This window comes from Ciconia boyciana, chromosome 10 (assembly GCF_034638445.1).
Source record: "Ciconia boyciana chromosome 10, ASM3463844v1, whole genome shotgun sequence".
Taxonomy (NCBI): Eukaryota; Metazoa; Chordata; class Aves; order Ciconiiformes; family Ciconiidae; genus Ciconia; species Ciconia boyciana.
This window is the reverse complement of record NC_132943.1, coordinates 22,561,105-22,578,891: the sequence shown is the minus strand read 5'-3', so window position 1 is coordinate 22,578,891 and position 17,787 is coordinate 22,561,105. Positions and strand designations below refer to the sequence as shown.

The 17,787-nt window shown below is 41.6% G+C and overlaps 1 protein-coding gene across 2 annotated transcripts in view; it reads right to left on the bottom strand.

Annotated features, from left to right (window-relative positions):
* The window catches only part of CERS6 (ceramide synthase 6), a 136,082-nt gene that overhangs the window by 64,622 nt on the left and 53,673 nt on the right, over positions 1 to 17,787 (bottom strand). For both annotated transcript variants that reach the window (XM_072874753.1, XM_072874754.1), the window contains one exon: positions 2,113 to 2,170. In XM_072874753.1, coding sequence (XP_072730854.1) covers positions 2,113 to 2,170 — 58 coding nt within the window. The remainder of the gene's footprint in view (positions 1 to 2,112; positions 2,171 to 17,787) is intronic.

Here is a 17,787-nt window from a genome sequence, read left to right as displayed (position 1 = left end):
AGTTTCCCTTTTAAAAATATATTCTTACTACATTTGGATGTTTGAAAGACATACTGTATCAAAATGTCTTATCCAACTATCCAAAGTTATTTAACTAAGCATTAGCTTAGGTTTTAAAAGTCAAAATGAATATTTCCAATGTGGTGCTATGCTGGTGGCATATTCCGTTCTTCAAAACAGGAACATCTGTATTTTTTCACTCTTTCTCACCCTCTCCCAATAAGGCAGCACGTGTTGCTGTGATGGAACTGCACCCATCAGGACTGCCATTGCTGGGCTCACTCATCATGCTTATCAGTCTTCTGGACTACACATCTTAGGGATGGTCTTAAGCAGACCTTGTTATTTGAAAAGATGCAGATGTCTACTGTAGCATTAGGACAGCAAGACATCGCTGACTATGAAATGAACTTTCTCTCCAGGCAAAACAGCTTTTTGAAGGAAAGATCTTTCTATCAAATTTGTAAGAGAATTTATTACGCTTAAATTTTTCACTAGTTTCCTAAAGAAGCAATTAAGTGTTTCTTTGCAATTATTCCATTAAGAAAACCGAGACAAATTAAAAAGGATTATCCACTTTGGTACTGTAGTGAAGCTCTGAAAGAAGTGTCTCCCTCCAGATTTTGGGGTTTGGATTTTATTCCTTGCAAACCCAGATTTCCCCCCAAAGTGGACCCAGCAAAATCTTTGGTGTTTGATGAACAGCAAAAAGCCTGCACTTTCTTTTAGTTACACACTGTTACTAGGGAGATGGTGTAAATATAAATACAGTAACAATCATAATTTTGTTAATTAACATACATTCCCATGTGAAAGACCTGAGTATACGAAGAACAACAGTGGAATAATGACTATAGCATAAAATGTTGCAAGACTCATTTACAATACTGCGTAAAAATGAGTAATTAAAAATACATACACAATTACATAATGAACAAGTTCTCTTTGTAAAAATTAAACATGCTGAAAGTTAAAATTACAGCAAAATGACATGACCGATCCTTGTTAAGCTTGTTAAGCAAGCAATGGTATACTTCGTTCAAACAACCATGCTCTGTCAGCCAGCCCTCCTCAAACTGCAGTGATATGCTGAATTGGGAGGGAGACATCCTGCAGTTCGCATGTCAACTCAGCCTTTAGAAACAGCTCACAATGGCTTGTAATGAAGCATGCATTTACTGTATTCTTCTTAGTCTTTAGAAATGCTGGTATTCAGAGTTTTTCCTAGAACAGACACTTTCTTTGTGCTGAGAGAGAATCGCTTTATTAATCAAAGGTATGCTTTCTAGTAGTGATTTTGTGATACTTTCTAATGATTTTTGTGGTATTTGTGGTCATCTGTAACAAAGTAGAGAAATTCAGAGGATAAAGCCTCCACGTCCTTGTGCATTACAGAATCCTATGAACCCACGGTTGCGATCTCTCCACACCCGCAGGCCGAGTAACCTTTTAGGTTGTGACAATTGCTTATTAAAACTATTCTTGTATTTCATACCACAGTCATGTACAGACAAATTTTAGTCCAAAACGAAGAAGATAAGATTACATGAACACACCGAGACCACACATTCCCCTAATTTCACCTCTCAGAATTACACAAATATGGCCCAACTTGCACAAAAGCTCTGAGAAGTAGTCACATTGTAAAAACAATTTGCACCATAAATCCATATTACTGCCTATGGCAGGGTTAATAGACCTATGCCAGGGCATTTAGAAGCTATCAATACCCTTCTCTGCTTAAATCACCAGAAAGACAGCATTGATGAGAAACTCCATGGAAACTTCTTTCCACAGTACATCGGACAAAGAACGTGAAAAAAATAGCATTTTATAAAACACTAATGGATTTTGTTTGTTAATAAAAAGCAACCTTTGCCAGAGCCATTTAAACAAGGATGATGCAGAAATTGAGATGAATACTTTGGTAAGCCTTACTGCCAACTTAAATGCCTATAATGAAAAGTAATAAAGTGAACTAGGCATGTTGCTATACCAATTTTTTTTTACCCCATTAAATATTGATAAGAACTTATATTCCTTACCAATGCCAGCAGAGACTTCAAACAAATCTGTGATGTGTTATGAAAGCATAATAATGTAAGTGCCTACCTTTTTCAGGAAGCGTACTCCATAGGTAAATATATAGAGGTAAAATGTAAATCTCCACCTGCAAAAGGTACAAGAGATTAACTCTACGATACCGGCTTTACATACTTTGCAGTTCAACACATGATTTCTTACAGCACTGCCAAACCACCACACTCTGGTCACATTAACAGAAGTTGAAGAAGCAAAATTTTGGTTTGGTTTTCTACAACTTTTGTTATCAAGCATTGTGCTCATCTGCCTGCTTTTACCAGCTTCCCATTAGACCTCTGAAAATACTGGCAAATTTCACCTAAACATGACAGGAAAAAACCCCAAATTTTCAAGGATAATTAAGTTTTTAAGTTTCATGAAAACTAGCAGGACAGGGGATGACAGAGGACAATTCGCATGCCTATTGCAGGGAAGTTCACTTGTTATTAGACACTAAGACAACGATAATAAGAAATTTTATTAAGCCTTCAAGGAGTGACTTTAGAGTGCTGCACATCAAATACAGTCTTTAGTAATGAAAAGCATCATCCACAACAAGCTGGAATTTCACTTAGCAGATTCCAGCAATTCACTGTTGGTTTTAGGGAGTGCATTTGCGTCAGATAGATATGCTGGATACAGATATATATCCACAATTTATGTCCACTTCCAAAGAGTTTTCTTGTTAAAGATGATTCTACTTTTTCCCAAGTACACATGAAACAATTGCTGGGCTCCTAGTTTTTCTTTTATGATAAAGGCAAACTAGAAGCTAGGATCAAGATGCCATGGAAAATGAGACAAACCAACAGGAGATTTAATACAAAATCATCCTCTCCTCTACATTTTTCTACCTTCCCCAATAAAAGAAGACATACAGAGTATCTTCCTTTGTTTTGGACGCATTACTGGCTTAGGAAAGAAGAGTCAATGGAAGTATAAGGAAATAAAAATCAAAACCTCATGCAGTGTAAATTCTTAGAGGAATTCCTGTTTTTTTTTCCAAGGGTTGGAGTGACTACACAAACATGCTTGACATAAACACCAGTGAGGTACTATTCATAACATTTATAGCAGGATGAGATTTAGCTTCCTTAGTGTCAAGGCAATACTGCAGCGTGAATCATCTTCAATTACATATTTTATAGCACTTACAATGTTCTCTCCACTGGCAAAACTATTAGCTTACAGTTAATTGGCATTGAAGCGTGTTCAGACATTTACTGGAATGGTTTCAAAACTGAAAATGCTCCTATGTAAAAGAAGGTTAATCCAAACCTTCCTCTTCAAAGCTACTTTTACACATATTTAGAAAGAAAGTTGTGTCATACATAAATAACCCTCTGACAAGTTGAGTACAGGAGAGTGTAAGAACATCAATGAGATTTAAAGTGTGATACTTCAGTCTGCACAGACGTCTGAAAGACTCTGGTGGCAGCATTTGCTGCAGCTATCACCTCAGCGGAAATAAAAAGGCCCTTTCCTGAAACAAGCAAATTCAGAAACACCAATTTCCCTGTCTAACTTTCCACCCCCCCCCGCCCCAAAGCGCCGCCACTGCTGTAGATCTGCGCTAAAGCCATGGATTGCCCTGTAGGAGAATTCCTGGAGCTTCGGAAAAACCTCAGAGCCAAGAGCCACCAGGTACTATTTGGGTCTGCCAAAGACAATCGACTTGCTCCAACTGTTCGAATGCTACAAAGGTGATCCATGCATGCAAGTATATGATAACATATGCTATTAGTCTTCTTTCCTCTTTTTCCCTAACCTGCCAAACGAGTCTACTTGGATTGAGCATCAGAAGATAAAGCAAGGCTCAGAACTGGGTGATTGACGAAGCTGGTCAAAGTGCTAACTTTTTTAAAAAATAAGTAATACTGGTAAAGAAAGTAAATTTGCAAGTAAGCAAGTAAAATTGCTCATTCCTGCTGAACAACATCCACAAAAGCTATTCAACAAACTTCTGGCTTCATCAAACTGCCATAAAGAAAAATTCAAAGCAAAGCAAAGTCAGAATTGTCCCCCAGCATGCTTATCATCATTAATCAGCTAACTCTGGTGGTAGCAAAGCTACAAAGGACTTTCCACTGCTCTGTACTGGGCAGCTAGCTGCCTTTTCTGTGAGTTTCAAAGGGAAATTCTGCCAGCTCAATATCCCAACTGGAATCTCAATCCCATACAAAGAAGTCCAAGAAGTTTCCTACATTGTTTTACCACTATTTGTAGATGGTTTATTGCTGCAATTCACAGCAAAACATGCACTGGCCAAGGTCAAACAGATGAACGCAAGGTTTGGAAGAAAATTAATTTTAAGTTATTAAAGTATTTATTATTATACAGTAAGTGAATATATCTGGTCTAACTAGCTAAGTAACTATGTTCAACATTCTAGTAAATGTTGCACATTAACTGCTAACACCAATGACATTAACAACTGGAGACATTTCATTTGTAACTGTCTTTTTAAATAAAATAAAATTAAAAAAAGACAGAGATGTAACTAGGTGCTTGTTACCTACAAATTAACATATATTGAGATCTATAAAATCCTCATTAAATGACATTAACAGTTAAGACCATTTACAGAATGAGTGACATTTATGAGGCATTACAGTCAGAAGAAATATACATACAACAAATGGTCAAAATTAAGGGATGTTGTTCCCATGAGCTTCAGCTGTAGAGTAAAAAAAGGCAAGGAGTCTATCTGTAGCTGTCAGCTACGTGCTATCACAAATTTAATGGTAGATACACCAATAATCCTTTGCACAAGGTCACACATAAGATCACTATGCATCTGAACACACAAGGAATTGAATTATCACTCAGTCCTCTGCCAGGTTTCCTACCTTGCTGCAGGGAGCCAGTAACCTAAAACCCTGTTGACACTTTATTGGCTATGAGCAGTCCTCACTCACCCTCAGCTGCCCCTATTACTTGGTAGCCTAGCAGTAAGAACATCTGCCAGGCTTTGGAAAACCTAGGTTCAACTTTCTCCTCTGTCACAGCTCTCGTGCTCCTGAAGGGTTTCTCAGCCACAAAGTCTTCATGTGTAGGACCATCTCTCCTTGTGAAGCTGTTTTATGTAGCAGAAAATACTCCATGACTTGGGACAAAGAACAGGGAGGAAAGGGACAGGAATTAGGTTGTGAAGCTGCATTATTCTCCCAAAATGATACAGACAAGGCCAGAAGGTATGAGATAAATGTTTTATGCAACACAGATTTGTCCAGCAAGATTCCTCCAAAGGTGAACTCTCAATTCAATTCTCTCGCAACAAGTACTCTAATGAAATCCATCATCCACAATCTACAGTATATACTCCTTTATCCCTCTATTTGGGTCTCACTGCAGCCCACTGATGAAGAGATGCAAGTGGAGGGAAACAGTTACAAGTAGCAATCACATCCACTCACAGTATAGCCCAGTGTCCAAACCACCTTAGTATTTTGGGAACTTGGGCAAAATGTTCTTTCTCTCTGCACAGGACATCATAGAAAAGAAGGACATCTTTCTTAAGTGTGAGGTTATCAAGTCTCAGAATCACAGAATCGTATAGCTTGGAAAAGACCTTTAAGATCATAGAGTCCAACCGTGAACCTAACACTAGCAAGACCACCACTATACCATGTCCCTAAGCACCGCATCCAAATGTCTTTTAAATACTTCCAGGGATGGGGACTCAACCACTTCCCTGGGCAGCCTGTTCCAATGCTTGATAACCCTTTCAGTGAAGTAAAATTTCCTAATATCCAGGCTAAACCTCCCCTGGTGCAACTTGAGGCCATTTCCTCTCGTCCTATCACTTGTTACCTGGGAGAAGAGACCGACCCCCATCTCGCTACACCCTCCTTTCCAGGTAGTTGTAGAGAGTGATAAGGTCTCCCCTCAGCCTCCTTTTCTCCAGACTAAACAACCCCAGTTCCCTCAGCTGCTCCTCATAAGGCTTCTGCTCTAGACCCTTCACCAGCTTCGTTGCCCTTCTCTGGACACGCTCCAGCACCTCGATGTCTTTCTTGCAGTGAGGGGCCCAAAACTGAACACAGTACTCGAGGTGCAGCCTCACCAGTGCCGAATACAGGGGCACGATCACTTCCCTAGTCCTGCTGGCCATGCTATTTCTGATACAAGCCAGGATGCCATTGGCTTTCTTGGCCACCTGGGCACACTGCTGGCTCATATTCAGACGGCTGTCAACCAACACCCCCAGGTCCTTTTCCGCCAGGCAGCTTTCCAGCCACTCTTCCCCAAGCCTGTAGCGTTGCATGGGGTTGCTGTGGCCCAAGTGCAGGACCTTGCACTTGGCCTTGTTGAACCTCATACAGTTGGCCTCGGCCCATCCATCCAGCCTGTCCAGATCCCTCTGCAGAGCCTTCCTCCCCTCAAGCAGATCAACACTCCCGCACAACTTGGTGTCATCTGCAAACTTACTGAGGGTGCACTCGATCCCCTCATCCAGATCATTGATAAAGATATTAAACAGAACTGGCCCCAACACAGAGCCCTGGGGGACACCGCTTGTGACCGGCCGCCAACTGGAGTAAACTCCATTCACCACCACTCTCTGGGCCCAGCCATCCAGCCAGTTCTTTACCCAGCGAAGACTACACCTGACCAAGCCATGAGCAGCCAGTTTCTCCAGGAGAATGCTGTGGGAAACCATGTCAAAGGCTTTACTGAAGTCTAGATAGACAACATCCACAGCCTTTCCCTCATCCACTAAGTAAGTGGGTCACCTTGTCATAGGAGGAGATCAGGTTGGTCAACCAGGACTTGCCTTTCCTAAACCCATGCTGGCTGGGCTTGATCCCTTCGTTATCCTCTACATGCTATGTGATAGCACTAAGGATCACCTGCTCCATAATTTTCCCTGGTACCAAGGTCAGGCTGACAGGCCTGTAGTTCCCCGGGTCCTCCTTCCGGCCCTTCTTGTACATGGGTGTCACATTTGCTAATCTCCAGTCATCTGGGACCTCTCCAGTTAGCCAGGACTGCTGGTAAATGATGGAAAGGGGCTTGGTGAGCACTTCTGCCACTTCCTTCAGTACTCTCGGGTGGATCTCATCAGGCCCCATAGACTTGTGAATGTCTAAGTGGTGCAGCAGGTCACTAACCATTTCCCCCTGGATTATGGGCGCTCCATTCTGGACCCCGTCCCTATCTTCCAACTCAGGGGGCTGGGTACCCAGAGAACAATTGGCCCTACTATTAAAGACTGAGGCAAAGAAGGCATTAAGTACCTCAGCCTTTTCCTCAGCCTTGGTCACTGTGTTCCCTCCCTCGTCTACTAGGGGCTGGAGATTCTCCTTAGCTCTCCTTTTGCTGCTAATGTATTTGAAGAAGTATTTTTTGTTGTCTTTTACAGCAGCAGCCAGATTGAGCTCTAGCTCAGCTTCGGCCATTCTAATTTTCTCCCTGCACAACCTCGCTACACCTTTGTAGTCCTCTGACTTGCCTGCCCCTTCTTCCAGAGGTCATAGACTCTCCTCTTTTTCCTGATTTCTAGCCAGAGCTCTCTATTCAGCCAGGCCGGTCTTCTTCCCTGCTGGCTCGTCTTTCGACACCTGGGGACAGCCTGCTCTTGTGCCTTTCGGACTTCCTCCTTAAAGAATGTCCAGCCTTCCTGGACTCCTTTGCCCTTTAGGGCTGCCTCCCAGGGGACTCGGTCAACCAGTCTCCTAAACAGGCTGAAGTCCACCCTCCGGAAGCCTAAGGTAGCAGTTCTGCTGACTCCCCTCCTCGCTTCTCCAAGTATCAAAAACTCTTATCATTTCATGATCACTCTGCCCAAGACGGCCTCCAACCATCACATCACCCACGAGTCCTTCTCTGTTCACAAACAACAGGTCCAGCGGGGCACCTTCCCTCGTTTGCTTACTCACCAGCTGTGTCAGGAAGTTATCTGCCACACACTCCAGGAACCTCCTAGGCTGTTTCCTCTCTGCTGTATTGTATTTCCAGCACACATCTGGTAGGCTGAAGTCCCCCACAAGAACAAGGGCTAGCAATTGTGAGGCTTCTCCCAGCTACTTATAGAATAGTTCGTCTGTCTCCTCATCTTGGTTGGGTGGTCTATAACAGACTCCCACCACAATATCTGCCTTGTTGGCCTTTCCCCTGATTCTTACCCATAGACACTCCACCCTATCGTCACCATCATCGAGCTCTAAACTATCCAGACGCTTCCTAACGTATAGGGCTACCCCACCACCTCTCCTGCCTCGCCTATCCCTCCTAAAGAGTTTCTAGCCATCCATTGCCACACTCCAGTTGTGCAAGTCATCCCACCATGTTTCTGTGATGGCAACCATATCATAGTTTTCCTGATGTACAATGGCTTCCAACTCCTGCTTGTTGCCCATGCTGCATGCATTGGTGTAGAGGCACTTCAGCTGGGCTGTCGTCTGTGTCTCCTTCATAGAAGAATACCCCTTGTGTGCTTTGAGGTGTTTCGCTGGCATTTCCCTCTTGGCTCCTATTGCCTCAGTATCCCCTAGCTCAACTCTGTTTGACTTCAGCTGTGCCCCAGTGTACCCTGCACATCTCAGAGACACTGATTCCCATTCCCAACTGAATTCACAAAGTGGTAGTTGATTAAGAGAGGTCTTTAATTTGTCCTAGGTAACAGTCCCAACTCTCATGGTTGGAAAAAGCCCTTAGCCTGAGCACAGTCTGAATAGTCACAGACTGCAGGGAAGGGAAGGTGTCTGGCCAGTGGCATAAACCCTCTCTAGTACCCTTTCTGATATCCTGCTCAAGGTCCTTCTTAAGCATCAGCAGCTCATGCTGAACGTCCCCAGGTCACTTAGGACAGCTGTCGTTTGGGTCACAGCTGGTTGTCTGCAACAGGTAAAGTAACAAACTCTTCCAAAGCAGCAGTAGCAGAGCCCAACAGACTAGGAAAAGCAAGGCAAGATCTGTACCAAGATATCTTTTGTTCCCCTTTCCCCCCAGCAATACTTGCTGCCCTATTAAAACAACACAATTGAGGCCACTAGCTGAAGCACCCCATTGTGGGCGACTGCCACATCAATTCACATTTAACTGAAAGATAACGACAGCTGAAGCTGTCCTGTTTTGTGAGAAGTTGCTCTGGCCCTCAGACTTGAAACATTCCTCCAGTCAGTTGTACAGAGACACAAAATTTGAATGACCCACAGACACACAAAGCATGCTGCTTGAAAGACTTTTTAGGTTAATTTAAATCCAGCAAACCCAGATGAAAGCACTCAAGGAACAGGTGTTCTGGAAAACTTGATCTGTCTGCTCGCAACAGGGTTTATGAGGTTCATTTTATTCCTGCACTAAACATGCCTACAAGACTTCCAGATTGAACCAGGCTTGCATCTGGTCTGCTCAAGCTCAGAATGAGGGAGATCAAACCTGTTTACACATAGCCCTTCTGGCAAGTCCTTCAGGTTGTGCTGGGCTTACCAGGCCAGTGTTTCAAACATGGATGTGACACACTGCAGCGAAGAGTCAAGCTACAAAGTGACTCTTCAGTAACAAAAAAAAGCGATTCTTTTCTAATGCAGTCTTAAACCGAATGCTCTAGAGCCCCTCAAGAGTGCAGCAACAGGTCTGACTGCTCTTGTTCAACACGTGAGTGCATTCCTGATCCAGAGCACAGACAGTTTCTTAACCTCTCAACCCTTTTAACTTTGAGCTGCTAAAGAAATTTTAAAGATGCTTCAGCATGATACAGAACACTAAGAAGACGGAAAATTTGGAGAGCCTCTGCCAACTAATCTGGTATAGGCCATCATGCTCAATTCAGCAAAAACTATTTAAGTGCACACTTGAGCAAGCACTTCACTGATTTCATGCATATGTCTAACCAGGTTCCCTTCATCACACTGATTTTGTCCTTAAAATTTCCCTCCAAATATCTGCTCTGAAATGTGAAATTAAACTTCAGCTAATAAAAACAAATTGTTCAAGCAAAGCACCCCCCTACCCCATATACATGCACACATATTTTGCAGAGCCTACCACATGGGGTTCATGCTCTGTCTCAGAAAGACGCCATCTTCCCCATGGACCTGCTCTCCAGCAGAGCAAGCTCAGCATGGCCACTCTCCCAAGAAAACGGCTGCTTCTCCCAAGAATAATGCTGAAGCCTCTCTGCTCCTGCAGTTTTCCTTTTCTTCCATTTCTTTTGCAGGAAGACTGGCTGGCTGGGCTGTGAACACAAGCACTCCCGCAGAGCCCCCAGCTTTGCAGCACATCCCTGGCAGTGCACAGCCCTCCCCACCGTAAGCACACACCCCTTATGGCTCCGATGACAAACCAGTGCCTGCTGCCCAGCAATGGTGTGCAAGGATCCAAAGTTATCCAACTGCCTTTTGACAAACAAACGTGAAACATAATAAACGCAGAGTGTTAAAAACATAACAGCCATTTTGCTTCCAGAATTGTAGCTGTTATTTACAGAGATGCGTTTGCCACTGATTTGCTACAGTCAGGGATGCAAACAGCAATGTAAGAATGCCACGCTTCAAAACAGTTAACATTAAAAAACCCCTCATATTTAGCAACTAGCCATGGGCTCACCACATTGCCTGCAGTCAGAGAAACTGTCTTTCTGGCTCTGAAAACTATTTTCAGAGAAACTGCAGACTCCCGAAGTTTTTCCCATGGAAATCCACTTCAGTAAATTGTCAGATTTGCTGTTCTCAGTCACCCGTTGCTCAACTCCTGGCAGAGGCTGACAGGCCTCTGGGCTCAGGCTTTGGGCTGAATGCCAAACCAAGCCTAACGCAAACTCCACACGTGCAGGTCTTGGTTCTGAAGAAGTTGAGAAGGCTTGAACTGCCATCACACAGCTTGTTCTCCATTTTAATCCCCACCATCTGACTGAACTGGGCAAGCATGTAGCTGGGCTATTGCAATCGTTAGCCGAGACTGAAAAATATTTGGCTGCAATGATTTCCTGGGGCTGTGAAGAGTATGTTCACTGTGAGACTGCTCAAAAGAGCATTTCTGAGGCTGAGTTTAAACAATATTGAATGTTTATTTCTTTTAAGCAGGAAGCATCGCTAAGTTCCCCACGTGCCCACTGTGACTTAAAGCAGTCCATGTTTTATCCTCACATTGTATTCTTCTGCTCCCCCAAACACAGTACCAGAGCCTTCAACTTTCTGATTCACTCAAGGGGACTTAATCCAATTACTGCTGCTCCTGACACAGCCAGAGGCATGCATTCCTTCTAGATGGTTATGTCTAAGGAGAGATATTTAGAGGATGATCCCAAAACCAATGGACTCTGAACTTTTAGATCAACTTCTTAATATTTGTGACATTGTCTACTGACCTATTATAGCTCCCATTTTAGCTTAAAAAAAAACCAAAACCAAACACCAAACAAACAAACAGCAACCCTTCTCCCCTAAAACAAAAAATCCCCACAAAGATAGTATTTTTTTTAGGCAATAAACCATGTAAAAATACAAGACAGAACACAGAAAAATAATGCCTAATCCATCCAAAACCTAGGAGGATTACTAGCACCTCAAACATTTAATGGTCTCACAAACTCAAACTTAAGACTTTTTGTATTGTATCACAAGGTTGATCTTACAGTATTAAGACTTCAATCTTACAGTAGTTAAGTTGCACAAAACTGTGCAACTATCAGGCATATGACAATTCAGGTGTTACTGTGTTTGAGCAATCTTTTTGGACGTTTTGCCTTCCCTGACTGGAGCCCTAACATACACAAGCAGTGAGCAGTGCTATCCCACAGGATTGTTAGGGAATTGCGGTGGACGACCATTAATACTTCACAATACTATCTAGGAAAGTAAAGCAACAAATTGCCACCTTTTTTTGAGACACCAGCTTTTTAAGGAATTTAGAAAATCAGAGTTCCAACTCTTTTCCAGGCAGAACTCAAAATAGAACAGGGTGAAGGTAATTTGGTAACCCAGGTGGCACACTCTCAACATTCTGTCTGGTATGCAGGGACCTGTGTTTTCACTTGCAAATTTTCAGAGAGATCTCCTAAAGAATTTCTACTCTAAGTTCCAATCTCACAATCTCCTTCATCTAATAAAGCTCTTTTAAAATAAATTAAGAGCTTTATTAAATCCTACATCTGTATGTGCTTAGATCATGACAGACCTATACACTGAAAACCCAAACACAGAGCAGTTCAGAAACACAATTAGCACATAGGACAGGTCCATAGCATACCTTTGATTGGTTCAGAAACCAGATAGAAGTGCAACTCTGCTTCAAACAGTCTGTACCCTCCACTAAATCTTTACTTATCTTCATTCCTGATAACTAGTCTCATACAAAGCTGCAAGTGTGACAACATGTTTGATGGCAGTAGCTCGACTGCTGCAATTTGCTGCCTCCCAAGATTTCTGTAATGATAATTTGCTGCATTTCTGCAAAGCCTGGCAGATACAAGTGGATATAAAGAATGTTAATAAATAAATAAATAAATAAATAAATAAATAAATCTTCTTGCCTTTTTTGGCCCTGTTGAGTTAGACTGGAGCAACCATGCAAACGGTAAATAGTTCCTGCACTATGGTTAAGCAGAAGTTATTTGAGGAAGGAGACAGTTATGCACAGCTCACTAAGATGTGCAAAATAGCAGGTATGATAAATTGAGAAATCTTTATTGCTTTCCTCTTCAATTTTCTGGCTTAAGATTTGACTGTCACCTGATTTTCCTCTTGGCTGCAGTTTGAATCAGTTATTTAATATTTAATGTTACAGTGCCACTCGAGACTAGTCCTGTCCTAAATCTGTATGCTCAAAAGGCAGCTCTGAAAGTCTTAAGAGCAAAATTTAGTAGTGCAGAAAAAAGGAAAAGAAAGACAGTACTAAATTTTGAAGTGATGCAGTTTTATAAATAATAAAGCATGTTTATATAATTAGACCAGAAAAGATGGATAATACAATAGGTGTTTTGGCAATTCCTTCTAGATTACATAGCTTCTGTTTAATGGTTATGCAACTGTTCTCTTCTGAACGTTTCGAGGACTATACGAAATAAAGCTCTGATAAGACCTCAGAGATCTATTAGCATTGCCAAATCTTGCCCTACAAAGAGGTACTACTATCTGGAAAGGTCATGGGAAGAGCACACACAAAAACCAGATGTCACTGCCACGCACCCTCCTCTGTGGTCTGATCAACAGAACTGGTTTTGCATCAGTGATGTTCAGTGCACACAGCTGACAAGTCTTGGAGAGAAAAATCGACCCAAAGTCTTTCCAACCTGGACCTCTAGTTTCCATTCTTACTAGTGATCTCACAAGTCACCTGTTTCCAAACACAGCCTTTCAGCTCTCCTGCAGATATCACAACAGTCACTCACTGTCCCACTCTTTTCCAGTTCTAGAGGAACAAAAACTTAAAATCTTCCAGACTGCATTTGCTTTTCACCAAGCAATGTTGTCCTAGCTGCAACGGTCAACATATATGCATAAGGCAATTTTTGAGACAGGTAATTATCTTCTTAGACCAACTTGTATTAGCTGTTTCCATTTTTTCTCATGCTGAATATTACTTTCCTGTAGCATTAAGTCATCTGCCTCAGATTGGTTTTTAGCCTGCTAAAGCAGATGCTGATCCCTTAGAGGTATTGATCTTTTCAGAACTAGGCTAGGTGTTAGGGTTATTTCTCCATTTCCCTGAAGAAACCGCCCAGCTGTGCAGCATACTTCAATCCACACAGCACACACTGAGTTTGTGCACAGCAACCAAACACCCTTGATATTACACGGTTATAGATCAGTCTTCTGGGGAGGGTCTGCTGTTTCTTCACATTCTGTACTTCCATTTCAGATGATAAACCTCACCATCTTCTAAGCAGGAGTTGCAGTGTTGTCATAGCTGAGATAGGAGGATAAGCAAAGTTTGCAGCAGTACATTCAAACCTCGCCTTGTCCTTATTTTATTTTCCCTTTTGCATCCTGAAGAAATACATTTACTTAATCATTTATGTTCCTTCCCTTTCCCTACCTCCCAGTCACCATTTGTTGCATCACTGAAACTTTAGAAAAACTGCTACAAGATGCTCGTTACAATGAAGGTTTTTTCTTGGTGTGTTTTTGTTTTTAAAGATTTAATACACTATCCCTCAGTATTCCAAGCACACTACAAAGAAACAGGGACAGGAAATTTTTGCACTACTGTTCATGCAAAAGTGCTGTCATCTGAGCAGCAAGAATAAAACTAAAGAAGCCAGAAACCCAAATTTACCAAGAAGGACCATCTAACCAAACTATACTCATTAGTCTGTAAGTATTTAAATAACTAACCATAAGGGATAGCATTAAATATTTCAAAGCACAGTTTTGGCAGCACCTTGTACTGAATATTTCCTGTCTGATAGTCACAATTTCAGTCTGCTTCAGGGCCTGATCCTAGAAGGTTTAACTTGCAAGTAACTGGGACTACAAGAACTGATGCATTACTTGAGTCCTCTGGAGAAAACCATTTCAAAACTTAACTCTCACATACTCATGTTTTTTTCATCTGTTCAAGAAAGAACTTCAGGGAAGTGAAAAAGAAAGCATCCCTGAATGAGCAAATGCTGCTCACCAGTAAATACAAACAGAAGGGCCCGTCATACTAATGATATCAGTAAAACAGAATGAGTGGAATCACATAGACGTACGTGAAGTGCAAAACGTGTACCATACTGATGAAGTTACCAGAAGGGTCTCCATTGCAGCCTGGGCTCTGTGTTCTGCCACAGCAGGTCTGTGTACACTCACCCTGGTGAGACACCAAAGCAGGAGAAGACAGAGGCTATATTGAACACTGGGTTACCATATGCCTATGGCTACACTAACAACTACTGTAGCATCATCCCAAAAAGCATTAGAGGAACTAGAAAGTTTCTCACCTCCACCAGCACTGCATACATGTTCTTGCTGAGGCCACTGCCAACATTTATTCAGCCACAGGCCACTGCTTGCCTCTTTTGAGCCTAACAGTACTCCAGTGATGCCTACCTTGCTGTCTTGGACATACATGTGATGTTATGCCCAAATATCACAAAAACTATTCTGCCAATCAAAAATTTGTTTCCACGTAAGTACAGGGGAAATCTTTCCACAAAAGCATTCTGATAGACAGCCATACAAATGCAGCATTAGGCAGGCATCATCTTGACCCAGGTTAGTTTACAGCTTTCAGCTCTCAGCAAAGAAAATGGAGGAGAGGGGAAAAAAAATAATCAGAACAGCATATGACAAGCTGCCACATTAACGTAGAAAATATTTAGGTCTGAAGAAAATACTCAGTTCAGCTTTCTCTAAAGAGCATGAAAGTACATTATCAGATAATTTACTAATGCAGAAAACAATGTAGTTAAATGCCTGTAAGGGGAAAATATTAAACAATGTGGAAGCTAACTTTCCTCTGTGTCTCAGTGAACAGATGCACACATTCCATGTCATATAACTATAAAATAAAAGGTAATCAAATGTAACATAAAACTGTGTAACAATGTAAATATGAGGGAGAAGAGAGGAGTAAGGACTTCCATGTCAATGCATTCATTGCCATGTATAAAATAAAACCTTACTGCCACTACCCTTCAGCGAGTAATGTGTTTTGATACAAGTTGATTGTGAGTAGCGACCTGTAGAGAACAAGTCATACTCAAGTTTCTTTCTTTTGGTAGAGACTGAAATAGGGAAAGATACCAAATAGTTTAGGACTGCTGAGTCGTGTAGTTTGCAGTCTCCTGTGGAAGAGAACAACCTGCTACAAAAGGCATCCCTAGGGAGCTACCATTGGACCAAATCTGTACAGGTTCAGTGTGAATTTGACAAACACCATTTGCTAGTGCTACACATGTAGAACAGCTAACAACTCTGAAGACAGCAGAAATGGGAGTAAGAAGGGTATCCTTCTAAATTAGCATTTTGTTCACATTTGTCTTTCTTTTTTAAATGAAAATAAGAGTAGAACTTGGTCAATATCTGCATTTACTGATGGTCCAAAAATTTGCATCCCATAAGGACAGAGAATTTATTCTGAATCTGACAGTAACTCTTCATGAATAAATACTTGCTTGTAATGCATTTCATAAAGTTATTACAGCCTAAGCAAACATTGCTCATGTTGCTTTCATATTGCAAATACATAACAGGTCGAACAAAAGCATAGTTTGGACTGGTAACAAAATGAACATCTTAGAAACAGAAAAGAGAACTTTCTAGGAAAAGACAAAGCAATAAGGAGGTAAACAGTACAAGGCAAAAATTGCACAAGTAACCACTAAGGCATATAAAGGAAGCAAATACCAAACCTACAGGACAGAAGCAATGAAAAGAGCAGAACATGCTGTGAAAGGGAGGAAGAGAAATGTTTTTGCTGTCTTTCCCCTCTTCCGCTCAGCTTTTAAATCCAATATCACAGATGAAATAAAGAACTGACAAGCACCATCACAGATTTCAGACGCAAACGCAACCTTCGCTATTAATAGATAATAACTATTTTAAACTATTTGCTATTCTACTTGGGCAAGAATGGTTTTATTGTTAAGAGAAATTTAAAAAGCCATCAAATTTTGGCAGCAATAAAATATTTTTTAAAAGAGAATGAGAGATATCAGTACCTGAAATCTACCACTTAGGAAAGATCAGTATCACAGACAAACACACTAACAAATGGTGAAGATGAAGAAGCCCAATGCTCCAAGTAGAATAAGAGAGATAAACTGGGAGAAAACCCTGTGCTGAATTCACAGATCATCCTCCCCAAACCATCAAGAGTCATTTTTTAAGCCCTGTGAATCCCACCTACTAAGCATCAAAAGTACTCTTGAAGTCTGTAGCATCCCAGACTGAGCCCTTGTTTTCTTGGTTGTACATCCCCTATGGCTCTTCTGAAAAATCCCAGCTCTGTCTCCATGTTCCTTTACTTTCAAGCCACTTGTCTGCAGTGTTTGGCTACTTCATTTAAAGCCGAGGCTGACTGAAGAAGGCAGTTGGTCTCTTCCATAATCAAGAGTTAGACAATTCAAGGTGCATGGAACATAAGAAAGCAGCAGCTACTGCAGTTTTTGCAGTTTTCCTTTAGTTGTCTTTAATCGTTATATTGTGACTGTAATTTTGAACTAGTGTTCACATTAACTAGAACTTATGGAAGAATTATTTAATTTCCACAACATAAAATAATGATGAGCACACACAAACCACAGGAGAATAGAAACCTAGTTAATTTATTATAACCTTGCTTAATGTGCAATAATAATGTTAAGTGATGGCATCTTTGCAGGACCAGCACGAGTTAATTTAAATTTATTAATTGTGTTAAAAACTGTGTCACAGAAGGCAGTAAGGGCAGGGAATTCAAAGCTTTAAGTAATCCAGTTTGGAAGGAAGAGGGGAATTTCATAAGATGCAAAATGAAAAGTGCTTACAGCACAGTCTAAGCATAGTCTGAGGACATATGTGCTGGCTTTGGCTAGGATAGAGTTAATTTTCTTCACAGGAGCTAGTATGGGACTATGTTTTGGATTTGTGCTGGAAGCCATGTTGACAATACAGAGATGTTTTAGTTACTGCTGAGCAGTGCTTACACAGAGTCAAGGCCTTTTCTGCTTCTCACAACAACCCGCCACCGAGTAGGCTGGGGGTGCACAAGAAGTTGGGAGGGGACACGGCTGGGACAGCTGACCCCAGCTGACCAAAGGGCTATTCCATACCATATGGCCTCACGCTCAGC